The 22211-nt window shown below is 40.4% G+C and overlaps 1 protein-coding gene across 11 annotated transcripts in view; it reads right to left on the reverse strand.

Annotated features, from left to right (window-relative positions):
- Positions 1–22211, reverse strand: part of UNC80 (unc-80 homolog, NALCN channel complex subunit) — a 127098-nt gene that overhangs the window by 12759 nt on the left and 92128 nt on the right. For 10 of the 11 annotated variants that reach the window (XM_069983228.1, XM_069983234.1, XM_069983233.1 and 7 more), the window contains 15 exons: positions 21798–21939; positions 21299–21395; positions 20127–20297; positions 19137–19229; positions 18658–18876; positions 18011–18211; positions 13398–13521; positions 13088–13213; positions 12610–12733; positions 12248–12454; positions 10769–10953; positions 9470–9635; positions 8861–9040; positions 7265–7403; positions 416–497 (listed from right to left, as the gene is read on the reverse strand). In XM_069983228.1, the coding sequence (XP_069839329.1) occupies positions 416–497; positions 7265–7403; positions 8861–9040; positions 9470–9635; positions 10769–10953; positions 12248–12454; positions 12610–12733; positions 13088–13213; positions 13398–13521; positions 18011–18211; positions 18658–18876; positions 19137–19229; positions 20127–20297; positions 21299–21395; positions 21798–21939 (2256 nt within the window). Of the gene's footprint in view, positions 1–415; positions 498–5452; positions 5510–7264; positions 7404–8860; positions 9041–9469; positions 9636–10768; positions 10954–12247; positions 12455–12609; positions 12734–13087; positions 13214–13397; positions 13522–18010; positions 18212–18657; positions 18877–19136; positions 19230–20126; positions 20298–21298; positions 21396–21797; positions 21940–22211 lie in introns of all 11 variants that reach the window. The other variant, XM_069983237.1, reaches the window with a different exon arrangement.

The following is a 22211-nucleotide window of genomic DNA, read 5'->3' on the forward strand; positions in this document are numbered from 1 at the left end:
AACAACCTACACACTGCCTTATATAAGCACCCCTCAAATAGCACAGCACATGCAGTATGTATATAGCATAAGCAAAGGAAAAGCATAGCATAGAAAGGTATAGCACTGTAGTCATCAGAGATAAGGGTATAGTAGCTGGAATTACACATTGAATTATTCTTATTATGTATCTGGAGATTTACACAATGATAGACTGAGAGAACAAATGACAGATAAGCAGATGAAATGCCAGATGGGATGCACTTGGACAGATAGGAAATGGAGTGATGCAAGAACACAGAGGTTGAAGGAGACACATCAAGCTGAACATGTTGTACAGTTTTAGCACATTGCTCCATTTACTCCACCACGGAAATGAAATCATCCAGTGAACTCCTCTTGGATGACATCATTCTCTGTGTCATGTAACACTTACCTGCCTCAGACCTCTCTTCCTTCCCAATGGTGGTTGAATGAGAAGGTTCTGGTGACCAGGTTCACTCTGCACACTGGCTACCCTGTTGAGTGTTAACAGCATTAACATATGGAATGCACACACATGAGACGGAAGTATGGTGGATGTTGACAATGAAGACAAAAAGGAATCCGAAGGGTGTAAGTAGTACAAGTCATGTACTATAGGTATAACGGTAGAGTCAGATACCCAAAAAGACAACTATAAATAAAATGTCCATGTACTTAACTACTACTAAAGATAATTATAAGGCAGTGGAGCAATTTATGTTACAAAAACATTTTTTTTTTTAAATGCTTGTATTCCACTGTCACCACCAGTGAGGGTAATTCAAGTTGCCATCAAAGTCTATAGGGAAACATTTTATTTTAATTTATTTGAATACACACATACCTTAAAAAATAGCTAGATCTACAACACCAAGGGGTCCAAATGTAACACGTAGTAAATGTTTCTACACACAACAGAATCTCTGCTTTGCCTTTAAGAAGCATTCCCAGGGTTTGGGTTTGACTGCAGTGTCATCTGTTTCATGCCAGCCCTGCAGCATCTATACATTTCATTACTGTAGCAGGGTCCCATGACAACTGATCAGCCACCATTTTGACTTTCATATTTCAAATTGCATCCTCTCAAATCTGCTATCAATCTCATGTTGTATCAGCAAAGCATCACATGGAAAGCTACAGCCAGTACCATCTGTACTTGGTGGAAGGATGGTCTAATAATCCTGATCTCTATTTATCCCTAAATAAAAATTCATGAATACTAAACTTCTATAGAATTCATTATGTGATAGAAGATGTATAATAATCATCAGTAACTCCAAGGGGAGTTTCTGTCTTCCCCACTGAGGAAGGCTTGTGTGGAACAGTCCATGTAGCTTTATCATACAAGTTCTTCCTGCTAAGATGGTGGCAGCAACACGATAGCTTCCCCCCCCTCAAGCTCTCATATATATATAGGGGGATCAGAAGAGGATTAGAGATGAGCGAACCTGGAGCATGCTCGAGTCCATCCGAATCCGATCGTTCGGCATTTGATTAGCGGTGGCTGCTGAACTTGGATAAAGCCCTAAGGCTATGTGGAAAACATGGATATAGTCATTGACTGTATCCATGTTTTCCAGACAACCTTAGAGCTTTATCCAAGTTCAGCAGCCCCAGCTAATCAAATACCTAACGTTCGGGTTCGGATGGACTCGAACCTCAACCCGGTTCGCTCATCTCTAAAGAGGATCTATTGAAGTTAATAAAGAGGATCTGAAACTAAAATTCTACAACATATTCTATAAGTAAATCAGTAAATAAACAATCTTCTTCTGGAGGATACAGCAGCTGGTACAATACAATTTTCTTTTTTTTGTAAATACCCCTTTAAATTACTGATGGGAACTGAATTTTAAATTTCCCTCATTTTGAAGCTCCGATGCTTCCCTACTAACAAGAGTTTTTAATTTTACATTACAAACCTATTTTGTTTATAATGCCCTTATATGACATGAAACATACCTCAGATCTTACATATCTCCAAACTCTATGACATCTGTCATTTCACAATGATCAAATGACCTCGAAGATTTCCTATAAGATGGTGGAATGATAATCTATACCTTTCTGCAGCAGATCGATAGTTTTTATATACCAGTTTTTAAACTTTAATCAATTGTATAGACAATGTTTAAAAATAAAATCCTAAAACCAACCAAGTGAGGGGACATCTGTACCTTGAATTGTTTTTAGTTTTAGGCATACGCTCTGTGCGGATTATAGATATTACATGCTAGAGCCCTACTCAGTGTGTAGGAAACAGTGGGATTCTTATAGTGACGTAGATAATGTTTATCAAATTAATATTGACAATTATTTTTAATTTTATAATTTCATATCTAGTTATAGACAATTCACACAATGGACCTCATATACCAAAGAGGCTTTCCCAGTAACTACAACAATACTCTATTTATTAGATATACCAATCAATTTGCTTCGGCAACCTAATCCATATGGTGAAGAAAGAATACAACACCACTCCTAACCATGTGATGTTTCAGGAAGAATCCAAAGCAAACAAGCAATATTAGGGGATATAAGGGCAACAGCTGTGTAAACAGAGGACTAGGCCAGGATTTGGCTTCTTCCTTCCTAATAACCAGATAATGGCAAGGACTAAAGTATACAGTAGAAGATATAACTGATCTGTAGAAGTATAAGAAGATATAACTGATCTGTAGAAGTATAAGAAGATATAACTGATCTGATCAACTATAAGGTGCAGGGTACTCAGATTCCTGGTTACAAGTACAACAACAACAACAACAACAACAACAGAATAATAGTGACAATAATTGAATGCAGAAGCTCACAGTGATGAAAACCATTAGCTCAAAGCCTAGCTATGATTTTACAAACCTATAGCACGGGAACTAAGCAAAGCTTTCTCCATATCCTTTACACAACAGCAGTAGAGGAAATGCTGTCTTAACAGCTCTCATAGCAACAATAAATTCTGATAATTTTGCTTTTCATGCAATAAAGGGAGAGAAAATATGGAAGCAATCAAACATATAAACAGACTTAAAATACCACTGTGTCCTATACTCTGTACTGTTGCACTAGCTGTTAATACTTGTTGTCATCTAGTGGGAAAATACTGATGACAATGTATACTCCCTTGTCTACCTTGGTATCCACTGCATGCAAAAATGATATCTTTGCTTGTGTGCATGATTTAATGTTTCGGAACTAACCAGTAATATAATTATGGCATTATGTTACTAGTGTCGCATAAATCCAGGATACAACAGTCCAAAATGTACCTCTGTCTGTGCACAGAGACACAATGAGTTATTATGGAGGTCTTTCTATTGTTTCATAAAACTCATAGGGCTCCTTCTTTACTGATATGCACTGGTACGTTACATTGAATAACTGTGTTCATGAGCCTTAAATGGACATTGTAAGTCTTTGGAGCCCATTTCCTGCAGCAAGCCAGGGAGTGAAGTGCTCGGCCAAGCACTTCTCTCTCTAATGATGGGTGGGGGTCTGAATACCAAGACCCAATCTATCAAAACGTTTGACATGTCGCTAGGACATGTCAAAATATTAGCACTTTAAGCTACATTCTGAACATATAGTTTTTGCTGTATTATGAAGGTATTCTCTTCTGCTGCAGTACATTTGGAGAAGAATATGGTGCTTAATGCTGGTTCAGCCTTCGAAATCTTATATAGGTAACACGTACATTAAGAAAGATCTTGCTGTATGTCTTCTAAACAGTGTAATTGCACATTAGTAACACTGACAATGAAGTGATGACAATGAGATACAGATTATATCCTAAGAATGATTGTGCACCAGAAGACTCAATAGCTCTATAAACAATGACTACTATCCATTATACTACCACATCTCTCTCAGCTTCTCCTTTGCATCAGGGGGAGCGGCATCTATAGTGCTGCTTGCCAATTATTCATGTTTTAATCCAAAACCTTTTAAAATTCATAACATTTTCAAGTTCTTTGTTCACGCTAGAACTTTAGTCTTTGTCCTATAAGAAAACGTTTCTGCCGGTTCTAATCGTATCTTTTTGAGGATATGTTATTTTAGCCCATGTTCATTGACCCCTGGTAAGGAACAGGTGAGAGATGAAACACTTCTATACACACAGTCACAGCTGTACTGGCTCACAATTGGGTAACGTGAAGTCTGCAGGGTTTCTCTGTGCTTTTTTTTAATTCCATGTCATATCAAGAGTAATCATCTATCTGATTATCTATAATTTTCCTTAGATGTTGAGAGTATGCTGTTTGTACAGTCTTCCTGTTTATGTGCTCTACAGAAATCTATCCTGGTGCCTCCATGCACACCCTGAGAACCATCAAGCAGCTGAACCTGCCAATTGTCTAAAGTGTATGACAGCAAGGATCAGCAATATTAGATTTTAAACTTAGGATTATTTGCCTAACCCCTATGTTTGACGAGGGACAAGCCACCTCCAGAGCTGTCTGGCGACAGCTTATACCTCTGCTTTCCCAAACATTCATGTGTATAGTGAGAGATAGCTGTCAGACAATGCAGTAAGGCCAACAGCTATTGAAAGTGTATGGCCACCCTTAGTCTGACCCCTGCTGCCAAGGAAGTGTTGGGAGGCACATACACATTAGATGGTTGGCTGATCCTGCTGAAAACAGCTGGTTTAGCCAATACATGTGTAATGTATATGGCCAGCTATAGGCTATATGTTTATACAAGCCAGGGGTGCACATTCACTGTATGTGGCGGCAGACACATGAATGGTGCATGCACTGAACAGGACCAAAACCCAACTGAGACCAAACCAGTCAGTATACCTTTCTTTCCCTGTATGGTATTATAGAATTGGCTGCATTTCTGATACCACTGACCACATCAGCCACATGCTTTTAGGGCCCATGGTGGAATACAGTAGCATATGTTGGGGCCTTATGTCTGGTGCATACATTGGCGCCTTAGATTCTCATGGGATTATTTATGTTTATATATGCTGCTATCAGCACTGAAGCCTTGGTAGTCATGAGAATTCTAGTGACCTATAAAGCTGAAAACTGGCTGTAATGCACCACAACAGTGTAATAAATACAGACCCTTTTATTAACAATACTACTGCAGTTATATATCATCAATAAATCACTTTTAGTGTCCAATAAAATCTTATAGTACTTCAATAGACTTATAAACAAATATAGTGAACCCTGCCTATAGCACAACGGCACACCATTTGGAGGTAAATCTTATCAGACAGGTATTGATTACTCATTGAGCATGGAACACCTAAATATAAGAGACTTTTACGATGACAACACAGAGAATTGCACCTTTCACGCCCAGCCAAAATGGGGCATGGAGAGAATAATGAAGAAACAGATTGAGAGGGAGGGGATGGCGTCTAGCATTTAAAGCAGACCTCCATCCTCTCTCTCCCTCCTACATCACAGAGACAGACAGGAAGCATTCATACCTAGACAGGCTGATCTCGCCATCACGCCCATGGGAGTCGTCAAGAACATTAGGTTCGCTGCAGGAGGGGGAGGGAGATGAAGCATTGAAGGGAAAGAAAAAGCAAACAAAAAACAAAAACAGAAAATCTGCATGCAAAAGTATAAAAAGTAACTAAAATATGTATACAAATGAACCAAAAAAAAGTACAAAACAACGGCAAATCGTCTACGGTTCTTGGCATTCTGGACTTTAAAAAATTACAAGAGTAGGGGCAGAGAGAGCTCAATGGGGGAAGGGAAAATGCACTGCCAAAAAATGAAATTGAGGAGAAACGGGACATACGGAAAACGAGCAGGAACTTATGGTTCATGATCTGTGGATTAAAGCAGCAGTACTAGGGGAACATTGCAGGATTTTCTGTATAAAATATAATACATAGGTGGCTAATGAAGGCTTAATCTCATTGTCAGACAGATCTTTGGGGCAAACCTGGGCACTTTGTTGTAATCAATGCACACAGAGCTAATAATCATTAACGTCTAATAAGTATAGAGTTATCTAGTTTGCAAACCCTTTTCCCAGGGAGCATTGCTTGGCAGTTTCCACATGGAAAACCACTGTTCCCCTTAGACTAAAATCTACTAGATAATATGTGACACAACCCAAAAAAATAAACCCTAGTGTTAAGTCAGCTCCAAATATGATTGTCTCTTGTTAATTGGAGGATCCTCTCCATAATAAAGAGAGAAGACATTTTGGGGGGGATTTATCAAGGCCGGTGTACTCAAACACCAGTCTTAAATTAGACCCTGCTTCGAATTACCCAGACGGATTCACTAAGAGGTACATGCCTTAGTTAATCTAGACCGATCTTCGCCTGTCCTGCGGCCGGCATGGAAATCTACACCCATTGGGCAAGCGGGGGATACGGCAGGCATATGCCAGGAAGAAGGGCCTTGTCCCTGGCATACGCCCCAGTCACAGCAATGATAAATGCCCCTTTTATATTTAGATCACTAGAGCTGACGCTTACAATCAATCATTCATTCATGAATATAATTGAAGTACTCCTAGGACTGTTAAGCACTAAGAGAAAAAGGAACGGAAAGTTTAGAAAGCTCCTGCCTAAAAATCATTCATCCATGTCTGGTGTAGGGTGTGGGTGCACTTATCTGTATTTCTGAGATGTGCCTTGTAGGATATAGGACAAAAAAGCTCTAGTTCTGCTGCTTTAATCTTATACCAGTGGAAGGTCTTAGAAATCATGACCATGTTTCGTGTAAATTCAATAGAAAGCACTAAAACAGTGTACAGTAGATCAGATCAGACACAGCCAACCATTTAAGTGCTCCCTTTGTTCCATTATACAAAAATAGTGTCGCTTTATCACATCCAAAGTGTGGTCACATTGTGACATCTGTGTTGGTGGCGTCACTTCACCTAAATATGTCATGTTTCACAATCAGCCAATTTAACAACATCTAACATTCATAGACAAAGTTAATGGAATACAGAAACAAATCTAATCAGTAGAGCAGTGATATATGTTAAGATCAGTATACAATTGTATGTAGACCATTACTGATAGTAATATCATGTATCTTTAGGATTAACCATTTATTCAAGTCCAATAAACAGAACTATCAAGAACAAAACAAAAAACCTAACCGAATGGCGATGGCCTTCTAGTGTCTCACGCTGCTACCTGTCAGCATACACTGTGATTCCTAGAACTTATAAACAGTTATTTTGTGTCTCTAAGGCATGATATGGCTAGGCTAACTTTTATGGGTTCTTGATCACCATGTGATGGATGGACAGCACAGTTTACCTTTGGCTGGGAAGCATGCCACCCTCAGCCTGGGGGACAGACATGCTGGATGTGTGACTCGAGAAACGTCTTCTACCAATGGCACTCAATAGGTACGCATCCTGTTCACTTACCACACTGGGCATGCTCACAGAGTCATCTACAATCAAACAAGTATCGTTTTAGTAGGACAGTTAGAGATAATGGCTTCACTCTCATGCCCTCACACTTAAAGGGGAAGTTCAGGCAAAATTATTTTAAGAAATGTTTTTGCCCAACAAAAGTTATGAAAATTACTAATAGACACTTATTATGGGAAATGCACCTATAGTGTATTTTTCCTGCACTTACTACAGCATGGCGTGTTCAGGTCTCTGTAAAGTTGGTGACATCACGTCACATAAACTGCCGACACCTGCTGCTCCAGTCTGTTCCACTGCTGCAGCAGGTGTCGGCAGTTGATGTGACGTGACATCACCAATTTTACAGAGACCTGAACTTGCCATGCTCTAGTATTTGCAGAGAAAATGTAATATAAGTGCATTTCCCATAATAAGTGTCTATTAGTAATTTTCATAACTTTTGTTGAGCAATAACATATCTTAAAATTAATTTACCCCAGAGTTCCCCTTTAGGTATTGTGAAACATTCACAATAGCTCCATTAAAAGATGCATAAGCTATATACTGCAATCTATGATCCAGTGTATATCCTACCTTCCACTTTCTGCCAGTCAGAATCTATGGGAAATCAGCAGCAGATGACAGTATCATATGTGGGGGATAGTTAACTGAACTCTTCCATGATGAGAAATTTTTCACACTGAGATTTACCTGCTTTGTGCATCTTTTTAATCCACATTTTGCTCATTTCCAACTCTGTCTCTCTCCCACAAGACAATTTTGACTATAACCTCCTCTACTATATGCAAAGGAGCATCCCACAAAGTGAAAGAGAGATTAAGTTGGCTAAATTCCCAGCAAAAGTGTACAGCAGGCACTGGAAGTCTGTTACAGCATGTATAGTACACTAGACAGGAAGTAGGGCAAGTTAAACGAGAGCATAAAACATAGGCAGGTAATAAACTTTCTTGTTTTTACTATTATTACTATGTTCAATTATTAGTTGAAAAAGGGTTCATCATTGGAAAACCCCTTTTATGTTGTTTTTTAATGATTTTGTGTGATTTTACTACTGTATATTTATGCAGAACTGCTGCAGTAATTCTTTCTGTGTGCATTTATCTTCCCAGTATTTAGAATTGTGGAAAACATATTTAGACTTGTTAGTTTACTTTTGCAGGATCATCCTCATTTGGAGAAGGGGAATCGCTGATACAGCAAATATATTAAGATAGCTTCCTGGTACGTAAACAAGTGATAAAGTAGTTGTGGATTTCTGAGATTTAAAAATAGTTTAAAGTGTTACTAAAGTTTTAGTCAGTTGGGGGTATGAGTACATTTTTATGGTCTGTTTTTTTTTTTGTTTGTTTTTTTTTACTTGTACACTAATGTCATATAGTATATAGGGTCCTATACAACAACTATAGTTTGGAAACACCAGGGATAACTTTTATTGCAGATGTATGTATGCATTTCACACTTATACTGTACTTACTTTCTTCTTCTTCCTCATCCGTACGACTTAATGTATCCTGAGAGGCTTGCTGCGAGTGCTCACTGTCCTGTTCCCATACAGTTCCTGTCCCTGTATTGGAGCGAGACATTGTGGCCAAACTCAAACGGTAAGCGGAGGTGGAGGTACCAACGGTGCTGATAGACGTCTTCCCTTGGTAAGCTGTAACACGCAGATACAAGTGTATTGGAAAAACAAAAACAAATTAAGCTCTGTTCCCACTACTGCTGGAGACCTGAAAAAAATTAGCAAAGCCTAATTCTTATCTGATCTGGTTACCATCTGCATGGAATTTGTATGTTCTCCCTATATTTATTGGGGTTTTCTCCTGCCGAAAAATACTGATAGGAAAAACTGAGACATGAAAAGTTAGATGGTGAGACCCTTCGGGGACAGGAAGTGATGTCAGTCAATATGATCTTTGTACCAAGCTGCAGAATATGTTTGTGCTATACAACAGCAACTAAATAGAATTATGTTTATGGGTGTATTAACAGTCTGTATTAGTTTGAGCTATCATGGACAATGCACCAAAAAATTGTCTATAGTTTACTATATGTAATATTATGAGCTGCGATTTCCATACCATACCTGATCCGCTATGTACAGCCTCCTTCAGGATCTTTAGTTCACTATTGAATTCATTGATGAGAGAGCTTTTGCACAGTGGTCGGGGAATAAAGCGTCGCTCTAGCTGGTCCGCTATGTGTTGACGCGCACTTAGCTCATCCTGATTCTCTGCTGGCTGTGCCAATAACTGTAGAGTAGGAGGTAAAAAGTACAATGGCAACAGTTTACCATTATATGAAAAACATGCCACATCAGGTACAGATTTCAATGGATTTCATTACTCGAGTCGAGGACTTGAGCATTGAAAAATTCTCCACTTGAGGAACGAGCCCTCAAGCATTTTAGTGCTAACTCAACACTACTTGGAATGCCAAAACAGGTTCCTTAGGTGTGCAATAATTATGGAGACATTTTTTAGAATCGTGGCTGCGAACTTTTACTGTATGTGGACATGAATAACAGTGGACATTTTACATGAAAGGATAAAAACTAGAATTGCATATATAGCTGGAGCTAAAGGGCTCTTCCAAAAAAATATAAAATTGTCTACTGCCTCACCATGCAGTAAAACATTGAACACATTTACCCCCTCACTCCTCAGCTACCCCTGCTGTATGATCTTCAAGACTAGGGATGGTCCGAACCCTCCGAGGTTCGGGTTGGTATGAACCCGAACGCTCGGCATCAGATTCCCGCTGTCTGCCCGCTCCACGGAGTGGGAGGACCGCCTGGAAAACTGGGATACAGCCTATGGCTGTGGCTGTATCCTAGTTTTCCAGGCGGTCCTCTCGCTGGATCCCGAACCGAATTCGGTTCGGACCATCCCTATTCAAGACCTAACTGTGCTCCGATTCTGCCAACTTCCAATGACATCCTACTCCTCACTCACAGAGATAAACAAGGGAGCGCATCCTACTCCTCACTCACGGAGTTAACCAAGGGAGCGCAATGTAAGCTGCCAGAATGGAAACACAGCCACAGACAATTGGATGCCGTCCTAAGGCTGCCCGGAAAAAATGGATACAGCCCACAGCCATGGATACCCTAGGATGGCATCCGACTTGTCCAGATGCTGGGAAATGAATGCTGAGCATTTAGGTTCAGCCATGTGGACTGAATTAAACATTACTCTTAGGTAAATCAGTCTGGACCTGCACCTACCATACGGGCGGGGGGTGCAAAAATCTACCATGATTTGTTCTGCCTTCTCCATGGCGTACACCCGGGGGCGCATTAATGATACATCTGGTTATCTTTAATGATAAATCTGGTTATCTTTATCATAAATACCATCCTTTTGTAATTGAGAAAGGAGCTAACCTTGCACTGGATAAAGGGTCTCAAGAGTACAAATATTGGGATCCTTGTTCGAACAATGAAATCCAGGAAGTCCCATAGAGCTAAACCACCAACTTTCCTGAGGGCCATCTCTTTCACCTGCAGGCTAAGCTGATACCATTCACTGCCCAGTTGCCTTTCAAAGCAGACTAGAATAACCTTCAGAGCTGGAAAGTAATGACAGAACATGAAGAGCAAATGAAATCATACAATTACACAATTCATTTTCATAGAGGACCCAGTATGGGAAAATAGGCATGAAAATAAAGTGTGTCATATTTTGTGTTCCCCAGTCACTATATACCTGACTACACCTGGACAATATATATGTGTGTATAACATTGTACTTATATGGATAGAACTATTTAGCCCCAAATTTCCTTTTAAATTATTACTTAAATGCTGTAATTTCAACAACAGTACAAGCAAATTAAAGAAATGTGATTATATATCATCAGAAAAAACCCTCATTCTCCCCTTATCAGAGTAACACCTTCTACCCCTGTCTATCAGTGTTCTTCTCATCATGGTACAGTAGGTGCTGACTTCCAGAGCTGTTTATCATTTTCAGACTATATACATCTACTGCCAGACCAAGATCTCGGCCTACCTATTCTCTTGGTGCCTTGCACCAGTGTCTTTTGGCCTGCTGGGCCAGATGCCACACAGTTCAGGACCAATGCCAGGGGAAGCAATTTAGATGCCTCCTGCAGCAATGACCTTATACTCATAAGGTCATTGCTGGAGGCCATTTGAACAATTCCTTCTGGAGGGTCCCAAAGTCAAACCGGATAGGTGGCAAAGTGGGCCCACATTCATTGTCACCAGCTGCCCATAAGTGACTAAAGAGAAGGGAGGAGGAAGGGGAAGGGGAGTGGCTGGAGAGAGGTCAAGGCAGACAGAAAGAGTACTGGAACTTATGGTGAATATTTGATTTCCCTACTTGATTCACAATTTATACTGCTCTATAGTGCTCTATAATGTCTGATAAGCTGCTACTTCTGAGGGTTTGCTATAGAGATATAGGGGAGCTGGATCTCTTCTTCTGTGTGTATCCTTTGTATGAAAGACATCATCCATAAGTTCAGCGACAGGGAAAACTGGTAAAAAAATTAAATTTTATCCTATAAAGCTACCTTTTAGATTTTATTCTGTAAAGCCAAGGGCCAAGCTTGTTCACTGCCAGTCAGCAATAAATGAGAAGTCAAACAGGTTTTGCTGAGCCATATTTAGGCATAAGATGATAAGACATCTAAGACATTGACACGTAATATTGGTTATACACCAGTAATAATTGTCAGAGATCTAGTTTTCATCTAAGTACCTAGTTCTGGCCTGTAAAGACCTCCCAGTGCTATAAGTGCACATTAGTATTGGGAACAGCTGGGGCATCAGATGCAGGAAGCCACAGTCTCCCGGGCCAGTGGTTGGGGAACACAACACTAGACACTAGAATCTCACCAAGATAAGCTGCTTGACTTGTGGAGTCGGCAAGTCCTTCTCTGCGCAGATCTTTCCCAGCATCCCCTGGGGTGGAGCAGTGAGCAGGGGAACTTTCCAACATAAAGTTCTTACTGCGGGATGTACTGATAATACGTGGCGGAAGGAGAATATTTATCACTGTCTGCAACAGCAAGAACACCTCAGGCTGCTCCAACCAAGGACTATCTGTTGGGAAACAAGTAAAGGGGAAAGAGCTGAGATGTGTAGGTGACGATGTGGACTACAGCCTGAACATATAGCATTGCATGCTACATGAGACTCATCATGCTAGAACTGATTATGCTTTGTGCTTTCTTTGCTGTATTCAATAGGGTTCAAACCTTTGCTTCCAGATCCCACTGTTAGCACAAAGGGAATGAGCAGGTTGAGTAACATCCCCTCTCTCCTCTCCAGGTTAGTGAAAGGTGAGATCACATGGCTCAGTGGGAAATCATCTTTCAATGCCTATAGGACAAGGAAAACCATTTACATAAACCAAATTATTGTGAACTGTCTGACTTTTTATGCATGCTTAAAGGGGTTATCCAGCACTACAAAAACATGGCCATTTTCTTCCAGAGACAGCCCCACTCTTGTCTCCAGCTTGGGCGGGGTTTTGCTACTCAGTTCCATTGAAGTGAATGGAGCTTAATTGCAAACCACAACTGAACTGGAGACAAGAGTGGTGTGGTCTCTGAAAGAAAGTGGCCATGTATTTGTAGCACTGGATAACCCCTTTAAATGGTTAAAAACAAGGTTCACTTTTAGGACAGGACAGACAATGTGCATATAACAATAGAAAATAAATGCTTGTCCAACCTGTATCTGCAGTGCCACCAGCCTGACAACAGCTGTGCTAAAGGGCAGAGGAGGGGAAAGATATGGGCTGAGATGGAGTAGGGGCAATCCATCTGCAACACTAGAGGGCCCCACCACACCCATAACCTGCAATGTAAACAAGTGAAGCCAGGTAAGTAATAAGATAACCTTACACAGAAGACAGCAACGGAAATACGAGACAGCACATATCTGGTAACTTCCTCACACGTGGCTCCATGTAGCATGCAGGATTGAAGCACAGACATGGAAGTCAAACAGCTACATGGCCAGAAGACCCCATCTTACTCACCAAATTGACACAAACATTGATCAGAGACCTAAGATGAGGCAGGAAGGATATGATTGGCTGCCTCTGAAGTGTCAAACAAACCCCTTCTATCAAATTGCTGGCAGGTTCCCACTCAACCTGTCGCCTGCAATACAACAGGAAGTAAGGTTAGACAAAAAAGTTACAATGAAATTATTGATTTTATTTGGTGATCCATTTCATCAGTACGTCTTCTATTTCCATGATGTATGAAAAAGCCAATGGTCTTTCCAGAAATGAAAACATCACACTTTATTCTCTTTATTAAACGTATAAAATCAGGAAAAAAAATTGCCAGTGTCAGATGACTCTTAAAGTAATTGCCATGCAGTCTGCTTAAATCATGTCTTTCAGGTTGTATGTATTCCACAACATGTACTGTATGATGATTTTTTTTCATGATTTTTTACTTTTAATGAAAGCCAATAAAATGGGATGTGAGGGGGATCAACTCAACAGAGACACCAGGAGAGGATCCAATAGCTTGTAGTAAGTGTTATACCTCTCTCCAGTGCTTCATTCATGGCTTACACTGCTCAGTACGACTCTATAATGTCCTCAATGCTGTTGTGTCAAAGGGTTTGCTTTATAAAAGCTAACAAGATCCTCTCTTCTTTGTGTACAATGTATGGGAAGATCATAGCAGCTAGTCTACAACCACTAGCTCAGGGGCAATTGAGAATTAGAAATGAAGCCTGCAGAGGGGAAAACTGGTAAAATATGCTATATACAGGATATATATCTTGTCCAGAATAGCTTATCCTATAAAAGTTACCTGAAAGTGCAAGATGGCTTTAAAACCTGTGTGTATCAAATGAATTTCAAAATTATAATAAAAATGTTAATACAACCAAGACTTAGGCTGGGCTCACACTCCGTTTTTTAACTCCGTTTTCTTAGGCTATGTTCACACTACATAAAACTATGGCCGTAGTTCTCGCCGCAGAACTACGGCCGTAGTTTTGCGGGGTGGACAATGCCTGTTGATGAATGGGATCCTGGCCGGAGCGTACATCGTATACGCTCCGGACGGGATCTGTGCGGCGCCAGAAAAAACTGACAGGTTAGTGAATTCCGGACGCAGAAAGACCTGTCAGTTCACACAGTGAAGCGAGCGGCTCCGGACGCTTGCTTCACTGTGTGCTATGGGAAGCTCTGATGCTCCGCGGCCGCGGCCGAAAGATCATCCGGCCAGTACTTAAGTACCGGCCGAGATGATCCGGCCAGAGACCGGCCGTTCCGTGACCCTTCCGGGGTCACGGAACGGCCGGTCTCATACGTAGTGTGAACATAGCCTTAATCCGTTTTTTGCAAAAAATGGATGAAAAACAGATGAAAAAAACTGAGGCATTTGTGTGCATCCGTTTTGATTCGTTTTTCCACTGACTTCCATTATAAAAAAAAGTATCAAAACTGATCCGTTGTTTTTTTTTTGACAGACACAAAAATTAGGTTGACTGTTTTTGTGTATGTTAAAAAAACATCCGTTTTTTTTTATAATGGAGGGCAATGGAAAAATGGATCAAAATGGATGCACACAAATGTATTCGTTTTTTTTTCCATCTGTTTTCCATGCATTTTTTGCAAAAAAAATGTATTGCAAAAACCTTGTGTGAACCCAGCCTTAGTGACTTCATTTGCTGCAGCTGTAACTTGTTTTGCGGAGAGCTGAGGAGAACAACATTCAAATGCTTAAAGGTGCCTTCACATGTACCGTATTACTATTACATGCTGCAAGTACTCTGTACTGTTACAGCCAATGGGCTCTACATTCTCACAGCAGATTTTCATTCCGCTATGAGAATGTAGCCACGGCCTACTTAACGCACCAGCTGTCGGGCTAACAAGTGAAAACAGGTGAATGGTCACTGCCATTCCGCTCAGCCAATCAGTGCACTATTCTGGTGCAGTCACTGATTGGCTGAGCAGAACGGCGGTAACCCAGGAGCCGGAGAAGTAAGATAGTGCATGGACAGGTGATGTCCTTGTACTTGTGTACTTGTTAGCCTGGCAGTTGCTGAGTTAAGTAGGCCGTGGCTAACAGTACAGAGTATTGCAGTGGATTTTGCTGCGGAACTCACAGCGGGAAGTCTGCTGCCATACGGCATGTGTGAAGACACCCTAAGTCTTGATCTTCCAGGTTCTCAGATCAGTGTGTGAGGCCCCAAGGACCTGACAGGTTAGATATAAGATGTGGCCGCTTGGGTGAACAGCTGATTTTGCTGGAAGAAGCCATAGACAATGGCATTGTCAGCAGGGAAAACACAGAATTATTTGGCAACCATTCAAATAAATAGGTCCTTTAGGACAGCTTTTGTTTCTGGCTTAAAGAGGGATCCTGTTTGGGGAACAATACACTGCGATGTTAAAAAGTCATAATAGTGTATACAGACAGGGGCAACTGTATCCTTTTGACAGCAATTATACAGCTGAAGACTACGCTACTCCTCCTACCATAAAATAAACAAAAACAAAATAACAAAACAAAAGGACAAACCACATAGAAGTTTGAATTAAGTTTACAGTTTTTGACAAAAGGACCAAGGACTGGGAGCATCAGCTTTGGGGGATTGGGGTTGATGAGTAGAGGTTCTTTTTTTATTTTTATCCCACCTCAATCTAATTATATATTTTATCCCTGGATAGCCCCTTTAAAGTATTTTCCAATAATACAGTAAATAATAACCACATCATGATCTAAGGCTACGTTCACATCAGCGTTTGACCATCCGGCACCATTCCGTCTACCTTTTCCGTTTTAGAGTAAGCAAAACGGAAACTGTCGGATCCGTTAAAATCCCCATAGATTCCCATGCTATTTTAGTGTGCTCCGTTTGCCCTAATTGTGCTCCGTTTGCATGCAATCCGTTCAAAATCCGTTTTTTTGAACAGAAGAAAAAATAGTGTTTGCAGTATTTTTCTTTCCGCTTAAAAAACGGATCACGAACGGAAAGTGCACTTCCGTTTTTTTTTTTACATTGTAGTCAATGAGGACGGATCTAAAACGGAAGGTATTTCCGTTCACATCCGTTTTTTTCATCCGTTTTTGCACTGAGCATGCGCAGAAGCAGCAAGAAACCAAAGAAGAAAAATAAACAGATAGAAAAACGGATGCTGACTGATGCAAACGGATGCAAACTGATGTACAAAAGTCAGTTTTTTTAAGCCAAAATACAAACGGACCATTAAAAAAGATGAACATTTTGCAATCAGTTTACATCAGTCTGCTCATCAGTTTATGCTCATCCGTTTAATTAATATGGACGGATCCGTTAGAAACAAAGAAAAACGCTAGTGTGGCCGAGCCCTAAGTGGTTGTTTCTAAATATGCACCCTGCTCCACCCACACAGGATACAGTCTATTGATCAACAAACATAATAAATAAAAGCAGATGTACTTGCTGTATAGGAGGTTTTGTTAAACATTAGTTTTCTTTTTTGGAGACTACTGCTAAATTTTTTAAAGGGAAAAAATGAGTCAAAGGTACAAGGGCAAAGATACTGGTGGCGACTGTGATCATGGACCACCACTGATGCCTAGTATTCATGACTAATACCAATGTTGATATCTTATTGCTACTACTGATTGATACTACTGATATGGGTCCTATTACTGCTTCCACCTCCTATGACTCGTGAAGGTTGTTGTGTTGAGTTTTTCAGTTGCTTTAACTTTAAGCTCCTGTGTCCCAATACAAAATCTGTAGCTGGGCCATCAATCTACCATGTGCCACTTATAAAATTAGTATTTTTCTATACAGAAGAGCTAAATAAAATGCCTCAGTGATTCCATTGTGCACTAGGAATTAAGTGGCTAGGTGAAGTCATAAAGGGGAGCTGAAGCAGGACAGAGGCTGCCGTACACCTGTGCAGCTATCTCCATTGCAGTCCATGTTGGTCAATGAAGAAGCTAAGCATGTTGGCTCTCACCTACTTCTCCTTCTCCTTGGGGCCTCCATCACCTATAGTCCAATACACAATGGTGTTCTTCTGAAAGCCCATTGTTTCTTATGTTCTATCAGACATTTATGTAATTTGTTATGTACAGACCATACATTTTCATCATCAAAATATCCTATGTAGGTCACAGTGACTTTCCCTCAAAGGTTGACGTTGGCCCTGCCATAGATTACATTGTTGGCCATTTACTTGATTAGATGCCATGGAGCACAACATTACTGACTGCAACTTCTCTGCAGCAATACCAGCTGTTCACTTTGTGTCTTAGAAGCTGGAGAGGTAGCAGTCATCTGATTTGCTGAGCCAACTTTGGAAAAGGGGTTGTTGGAGGCCTTTGTGGCTTACATCTATTCCTTGAGTAATATAGTCATACATCAAACTAACATATATCTAATAGAATAACAAAAAAATGTAAATAGTCAGTAATATAAATGTTACATTACCCTGGTGCATGTGGTTCTTTTTTACCTACCTGATTTTTATATTTTTAAACTAATTTCCTCTGCTATTGCCCAAAGAAACCACCACAACTTGGCTGCGGCCAGTAGCAGAGGAAAGTAACTTGCATTTCATGCCCTTACTTCAAGGTTTGCAACATCAGAAACTCAAGCTATGTTTCTGTCGCATCTGCTCACCTTAAAGTTGGCATTTTGTGTATTTTATTAAACATACGATCCAGTCGTTTTAGGATGAGTATAAGGGCCGGCCGCACCGCCTCCGCCGACCAGTCTGTGATGGGAAGCATCTCCATGATGTAACGCTTCAGACCTCTACTCTCCATTGTCTGTGTGTCGTAAGGCGCCAGCTTCAAGAGCGAATGGGCTATCTCGGCCAACCTATGAAAAATAAATGAGAAATATGATCATAAATTCATTGTGTAAGGCTGGGTTAAAACTATATTTTTGCTGTCCATTTAACATATCCGTTTAATGGGGAAAAAAACTGAAGATAAAACGGAGGCATTTGTGTGCATCCGTTTTTCCATTGACTTTTAATATAAAAAAATAATTTAAAAAAACTGATCAAAGCACATCTGTTTTTTTAGCGTACACAAAAAAAGTGGTCGAGTGTGTACACAAAAAAGGTTGCATTTTGATCTGTTTTTTTGATTTTTTTTTATAATGGAAATCAATGGAAAAACTGATAAGTGGATGCACACAGATGTATTAGTTTTTTTCTGCTGTTTCTTTTTTTTATCCGTTAAAAACGGACAGCTAAAAAGCAGTGTCAACCCAGCCTAGGGGGACAAACTATAGATATTTCATCCTTCAGTAACAAATACCTCATGTGTGACTTGACATCTAGGAGCTCCAGGGAGGTAACCCGGGGTTCTCCTGCCAGGTTTTGGAGAATTTTTAACCTAGGGCCACAATGTTTGTAAAACTCTGTGCAGATATTAAGCAGAGACTCCCTTGGTCTTCGGAACTCTTCCCGTGCAATTCTTTCATCCAGTTCTTCCCTTGGTAGTCCCTGACCTTCTTCCAGCAAATGAAGGTTATCTCTGTAGAATAGTAAGTTATTGAATCATTCTTTTACATAATATAAGTAAATAATATTGAGGCACTTCCCCTCTAGTGTCTTTTGCATGGAAGATGTAGTATTATATGACAGTAGTCACCCTTGTAATACACAGATAGCTTGAGTCTGCCAGAATGGGAGCCATTCATGCAAAGCAATTCTCACTAGAAAGAGATCCCAAAGTTGGGGGCCTCTCTCTGAGCAATACCCTTCATGAGACAACCCTTCTAACTATGCTCTTACCTCAAGTTAACCCCAGCAGACATTGTGTGATTGGCCGTTGTTGCACCTTTGTGCCCCTGGTCACCTCGGCTCATCTGAGGAGCAGTCATGGGCCTACAAATAAAGCAATGTAACATTTCAGTTAAGTTTCTAAACTACAAACCAATGTTTTACATCCATAATGTAATTATTTTACAGTATATAACTATTATGCACATTTTTGGTTTTTATTGGTACATTGATTGCGTGTAGATGTCTAAAAGTGCTTGAAAGTGGAAGCAAAGTTCTGATTTGCATGAAATGCTTGGAACACAAGCATATTTCTGAATCTCAGAATACACTGTGTGATCACAGTCAAAGGGTTAAAGGGAAAGTCTGGCAGAAAGTTTTATTAAAGTATTGTATTGCCCCCCCCCAAAGTTATACAAATCCCCAATATACACTTATTACGGGAAATGCACATAAAGTGCTTTTTTCCTTGCACTTACTGTTGCATCAAGGCTTCACTTCCTGGATAAAATAGTGATGTCACAACCTGACTCCTAGAGCTGTGCGGGCTGTGGCTGCTGGAGAGGATGATGGCAGGGGGACACTGAGGGACAGAGGGCACTGAGGGGACACTGAGCATCCCTCTGCCATTATCCTCTCCAGCAGCCACAGCACGCACAACCCTGGGAGTTGGGTCGTGACATCACCATTTTATCCAGGAAGTGAAGCATTTGTAAGCATTTCCCATAATAAGTGTATATTGGTAATTTGTTTAGCTTTTAAGGGGCAATACAATACTTTAATAAAAAAATTTTTTGCTAGACTTTTCCTTTAAGTGGACTCTGCTACTCAACTAGGAGAAACAAAAATGTACTTGTGGGATCACCCAAATTGGTAAGCCACAAAGTACCCCATTGTGTGGCTCCTTTTCTTTGAGTGAATTAGGAGTATACTTAACAAAGACCAAAGGAAGTGTTTGACATGTTGATACAGTCTACCAATCTAAGTAGTTCTCTATTTCACCTGGTCAGTGCCTCTACGCTGTACAAGAGGGCCTGGAGAGATGTGGCCAGAGCTGCAGTGGCAGCGATTTCCTCCCGAGCAGCTGAAACAGTTTCCAACTGGGATGTCTGACGTTTTAGCTTCTGAAGATAGCAGGGAACCAGAGCTTCCAACACCATCAACATCTGGAGGCTGAGCAATAGACATGTCAAAAACAACTGACTTTAGTTTTAGGTAAATACAAAGGTAGCATTGCTGCAAGCAGCTCTAAGGGGGCATTCACACGTTCCCTGCATGAACAATGTGCTACGGACCAGAATTCGGAACTCACTGAATTAAGCGCCAAAACAGTTTAAATCTTCGCGCTAAATGATGGTGTCGGAAGTTCCAAAGTTTGTTCCGTAGCACATTGTCTGTAATTGCAGACCATGCACAGAACACGTAAATGATCCTTAAAAGATAGTATCAGCCACTGCAGCAGATAGAGAGGTTGACAAAATAAGCAATAGGACAAGAAGCCATTGTTGCAGGTTTCTACATCTTAAGGTCCCCATACACTTAAAGGGGTTATCCAGCGCTACTTTTCCCCCTCTCTTGTCTTCGGATTGGGTGGGGTTTTAAACTAAGTTCCATTGAAGTAAATGGAGCTTAATTGCAAACCGCACCTGACCTGGAGACAAGAGAGGGGGAACAGTGGCCATGTTTTTGTAGCTCTGGATAACCCCTTTAAATCAGAAGTCAGCTGAACCTGAAAGCTTTAGCTCACTGTGTAAAGTATATGGGTCCTGACTCTTCTTCGAAAAACTATATCAGGGGAGAGAAGGATTGGACATGCTGGATTTTAACTGCCTGACCCCTTTGTTCCCTGAGGGATAAACCACTGCTGGCAGTTGACCCTTTAGAAACAGACTGTACACTAATAGACTATATTTGGTTCATTAAAGTGAATAGGCCCACTGAAGTTTTGCTCATAGAAATCTATTAACTATAAAAACCAGGTTACTCATAAAAGTTAATATTCATAATAAGAAAAAGCTGCCATAGAAGCAAAAGATTCATATGGTGAGAAAAACCGGACATGGCAAACAATTCTATTGCTATCTATCTGTTCCTTTTTATTTCTATTATCATTTATCGGTTTGACAATATTTATTGCTATTGCTAAGTAAAACCTCAAGAAAAGAAGCAGTTACCTGCGGAATGACTCTGGGGCATATGCCACCACTGTCACACATAGCTTAATGCATTCACTAATGGAGAAAGCCATATCTTCATTGCCATAGCAAAAATCTGCATGAGAAATATTATTAGGATTCTTATTAGTAACAACAACAACCAAATAATACATACAATCGCTAAGATTACCTGTCAATGTCAAAAGTTTATATCGGTGGGGTCCGAATGCTCAGACTGCAACAGGTCAGGAAAATGAGCCAGGAGAAATTGGTGTGCTGCACATTCTCTCTCCTCGCTCTGTGTCCATCCGTTCTGGATATGTATATTTACATTATGCGGCTGTCCAGGTCTCATAACACAGAGACGGGAGTGCGGATTCTCCCATCTCCTTCTCCTGATCTGTCGCGGTCTGAACACTCAGACCCCGACTGATCAAAAGTTTGTCTCTGTGGCATCTCAAAATTTTTTATTTTATTCTTATAATGACATGTATGCTTCAAGTCTAATATTACTTACCTAATGATTTAAGGGGTCGTTCAGCTTTAACCAATTCCAATATATCAAGGATGTCAGGAGTTTCACCCTCCAAGGACTGTAGAAGGTCAAACAGGCACTGGGCTGACACTCCTTTACTGGATGAGCTACTGTTTACTCCATCCTGGGGATTACAAAAAAATAATGTCACAAAAAATCACCATTGATGTATTATTGTTAGACTGGCAGCAAGCTGTGTGTTACAGGCTTATTTATTAGCTTATGTGTTGAAATTTAATCCTTCAATGAAAAACATTCATACTATATTGTCAAAGGAATGTTAGGGATGGTAGTTATTACACCATGTTCATTGGTTCACAGAAAAAAAAGACAAATTTGGTCAGCTCTCCTAGAACACCGTTCACACTAGGCAGGAGCACGTTGCTATAGCTGAAA

This window comes from Dendropsophus ebraccatus, chromosome 9 (assembly GCF_027789765.1).
Source record: "Dendropsophus ebraccatus isolate aDenEbr1 chromosome 9, aDenEbr1.pat, whole genome shotgun sequence".
In the NCBI taxonomy this organism is placed as follows: domain Eukaryota; kingdom Metazoa; phylum Chordata; class Amphibia; order Anura; family Hylidae; genus Dendropsophus; species Dendropsophus ebraccatus.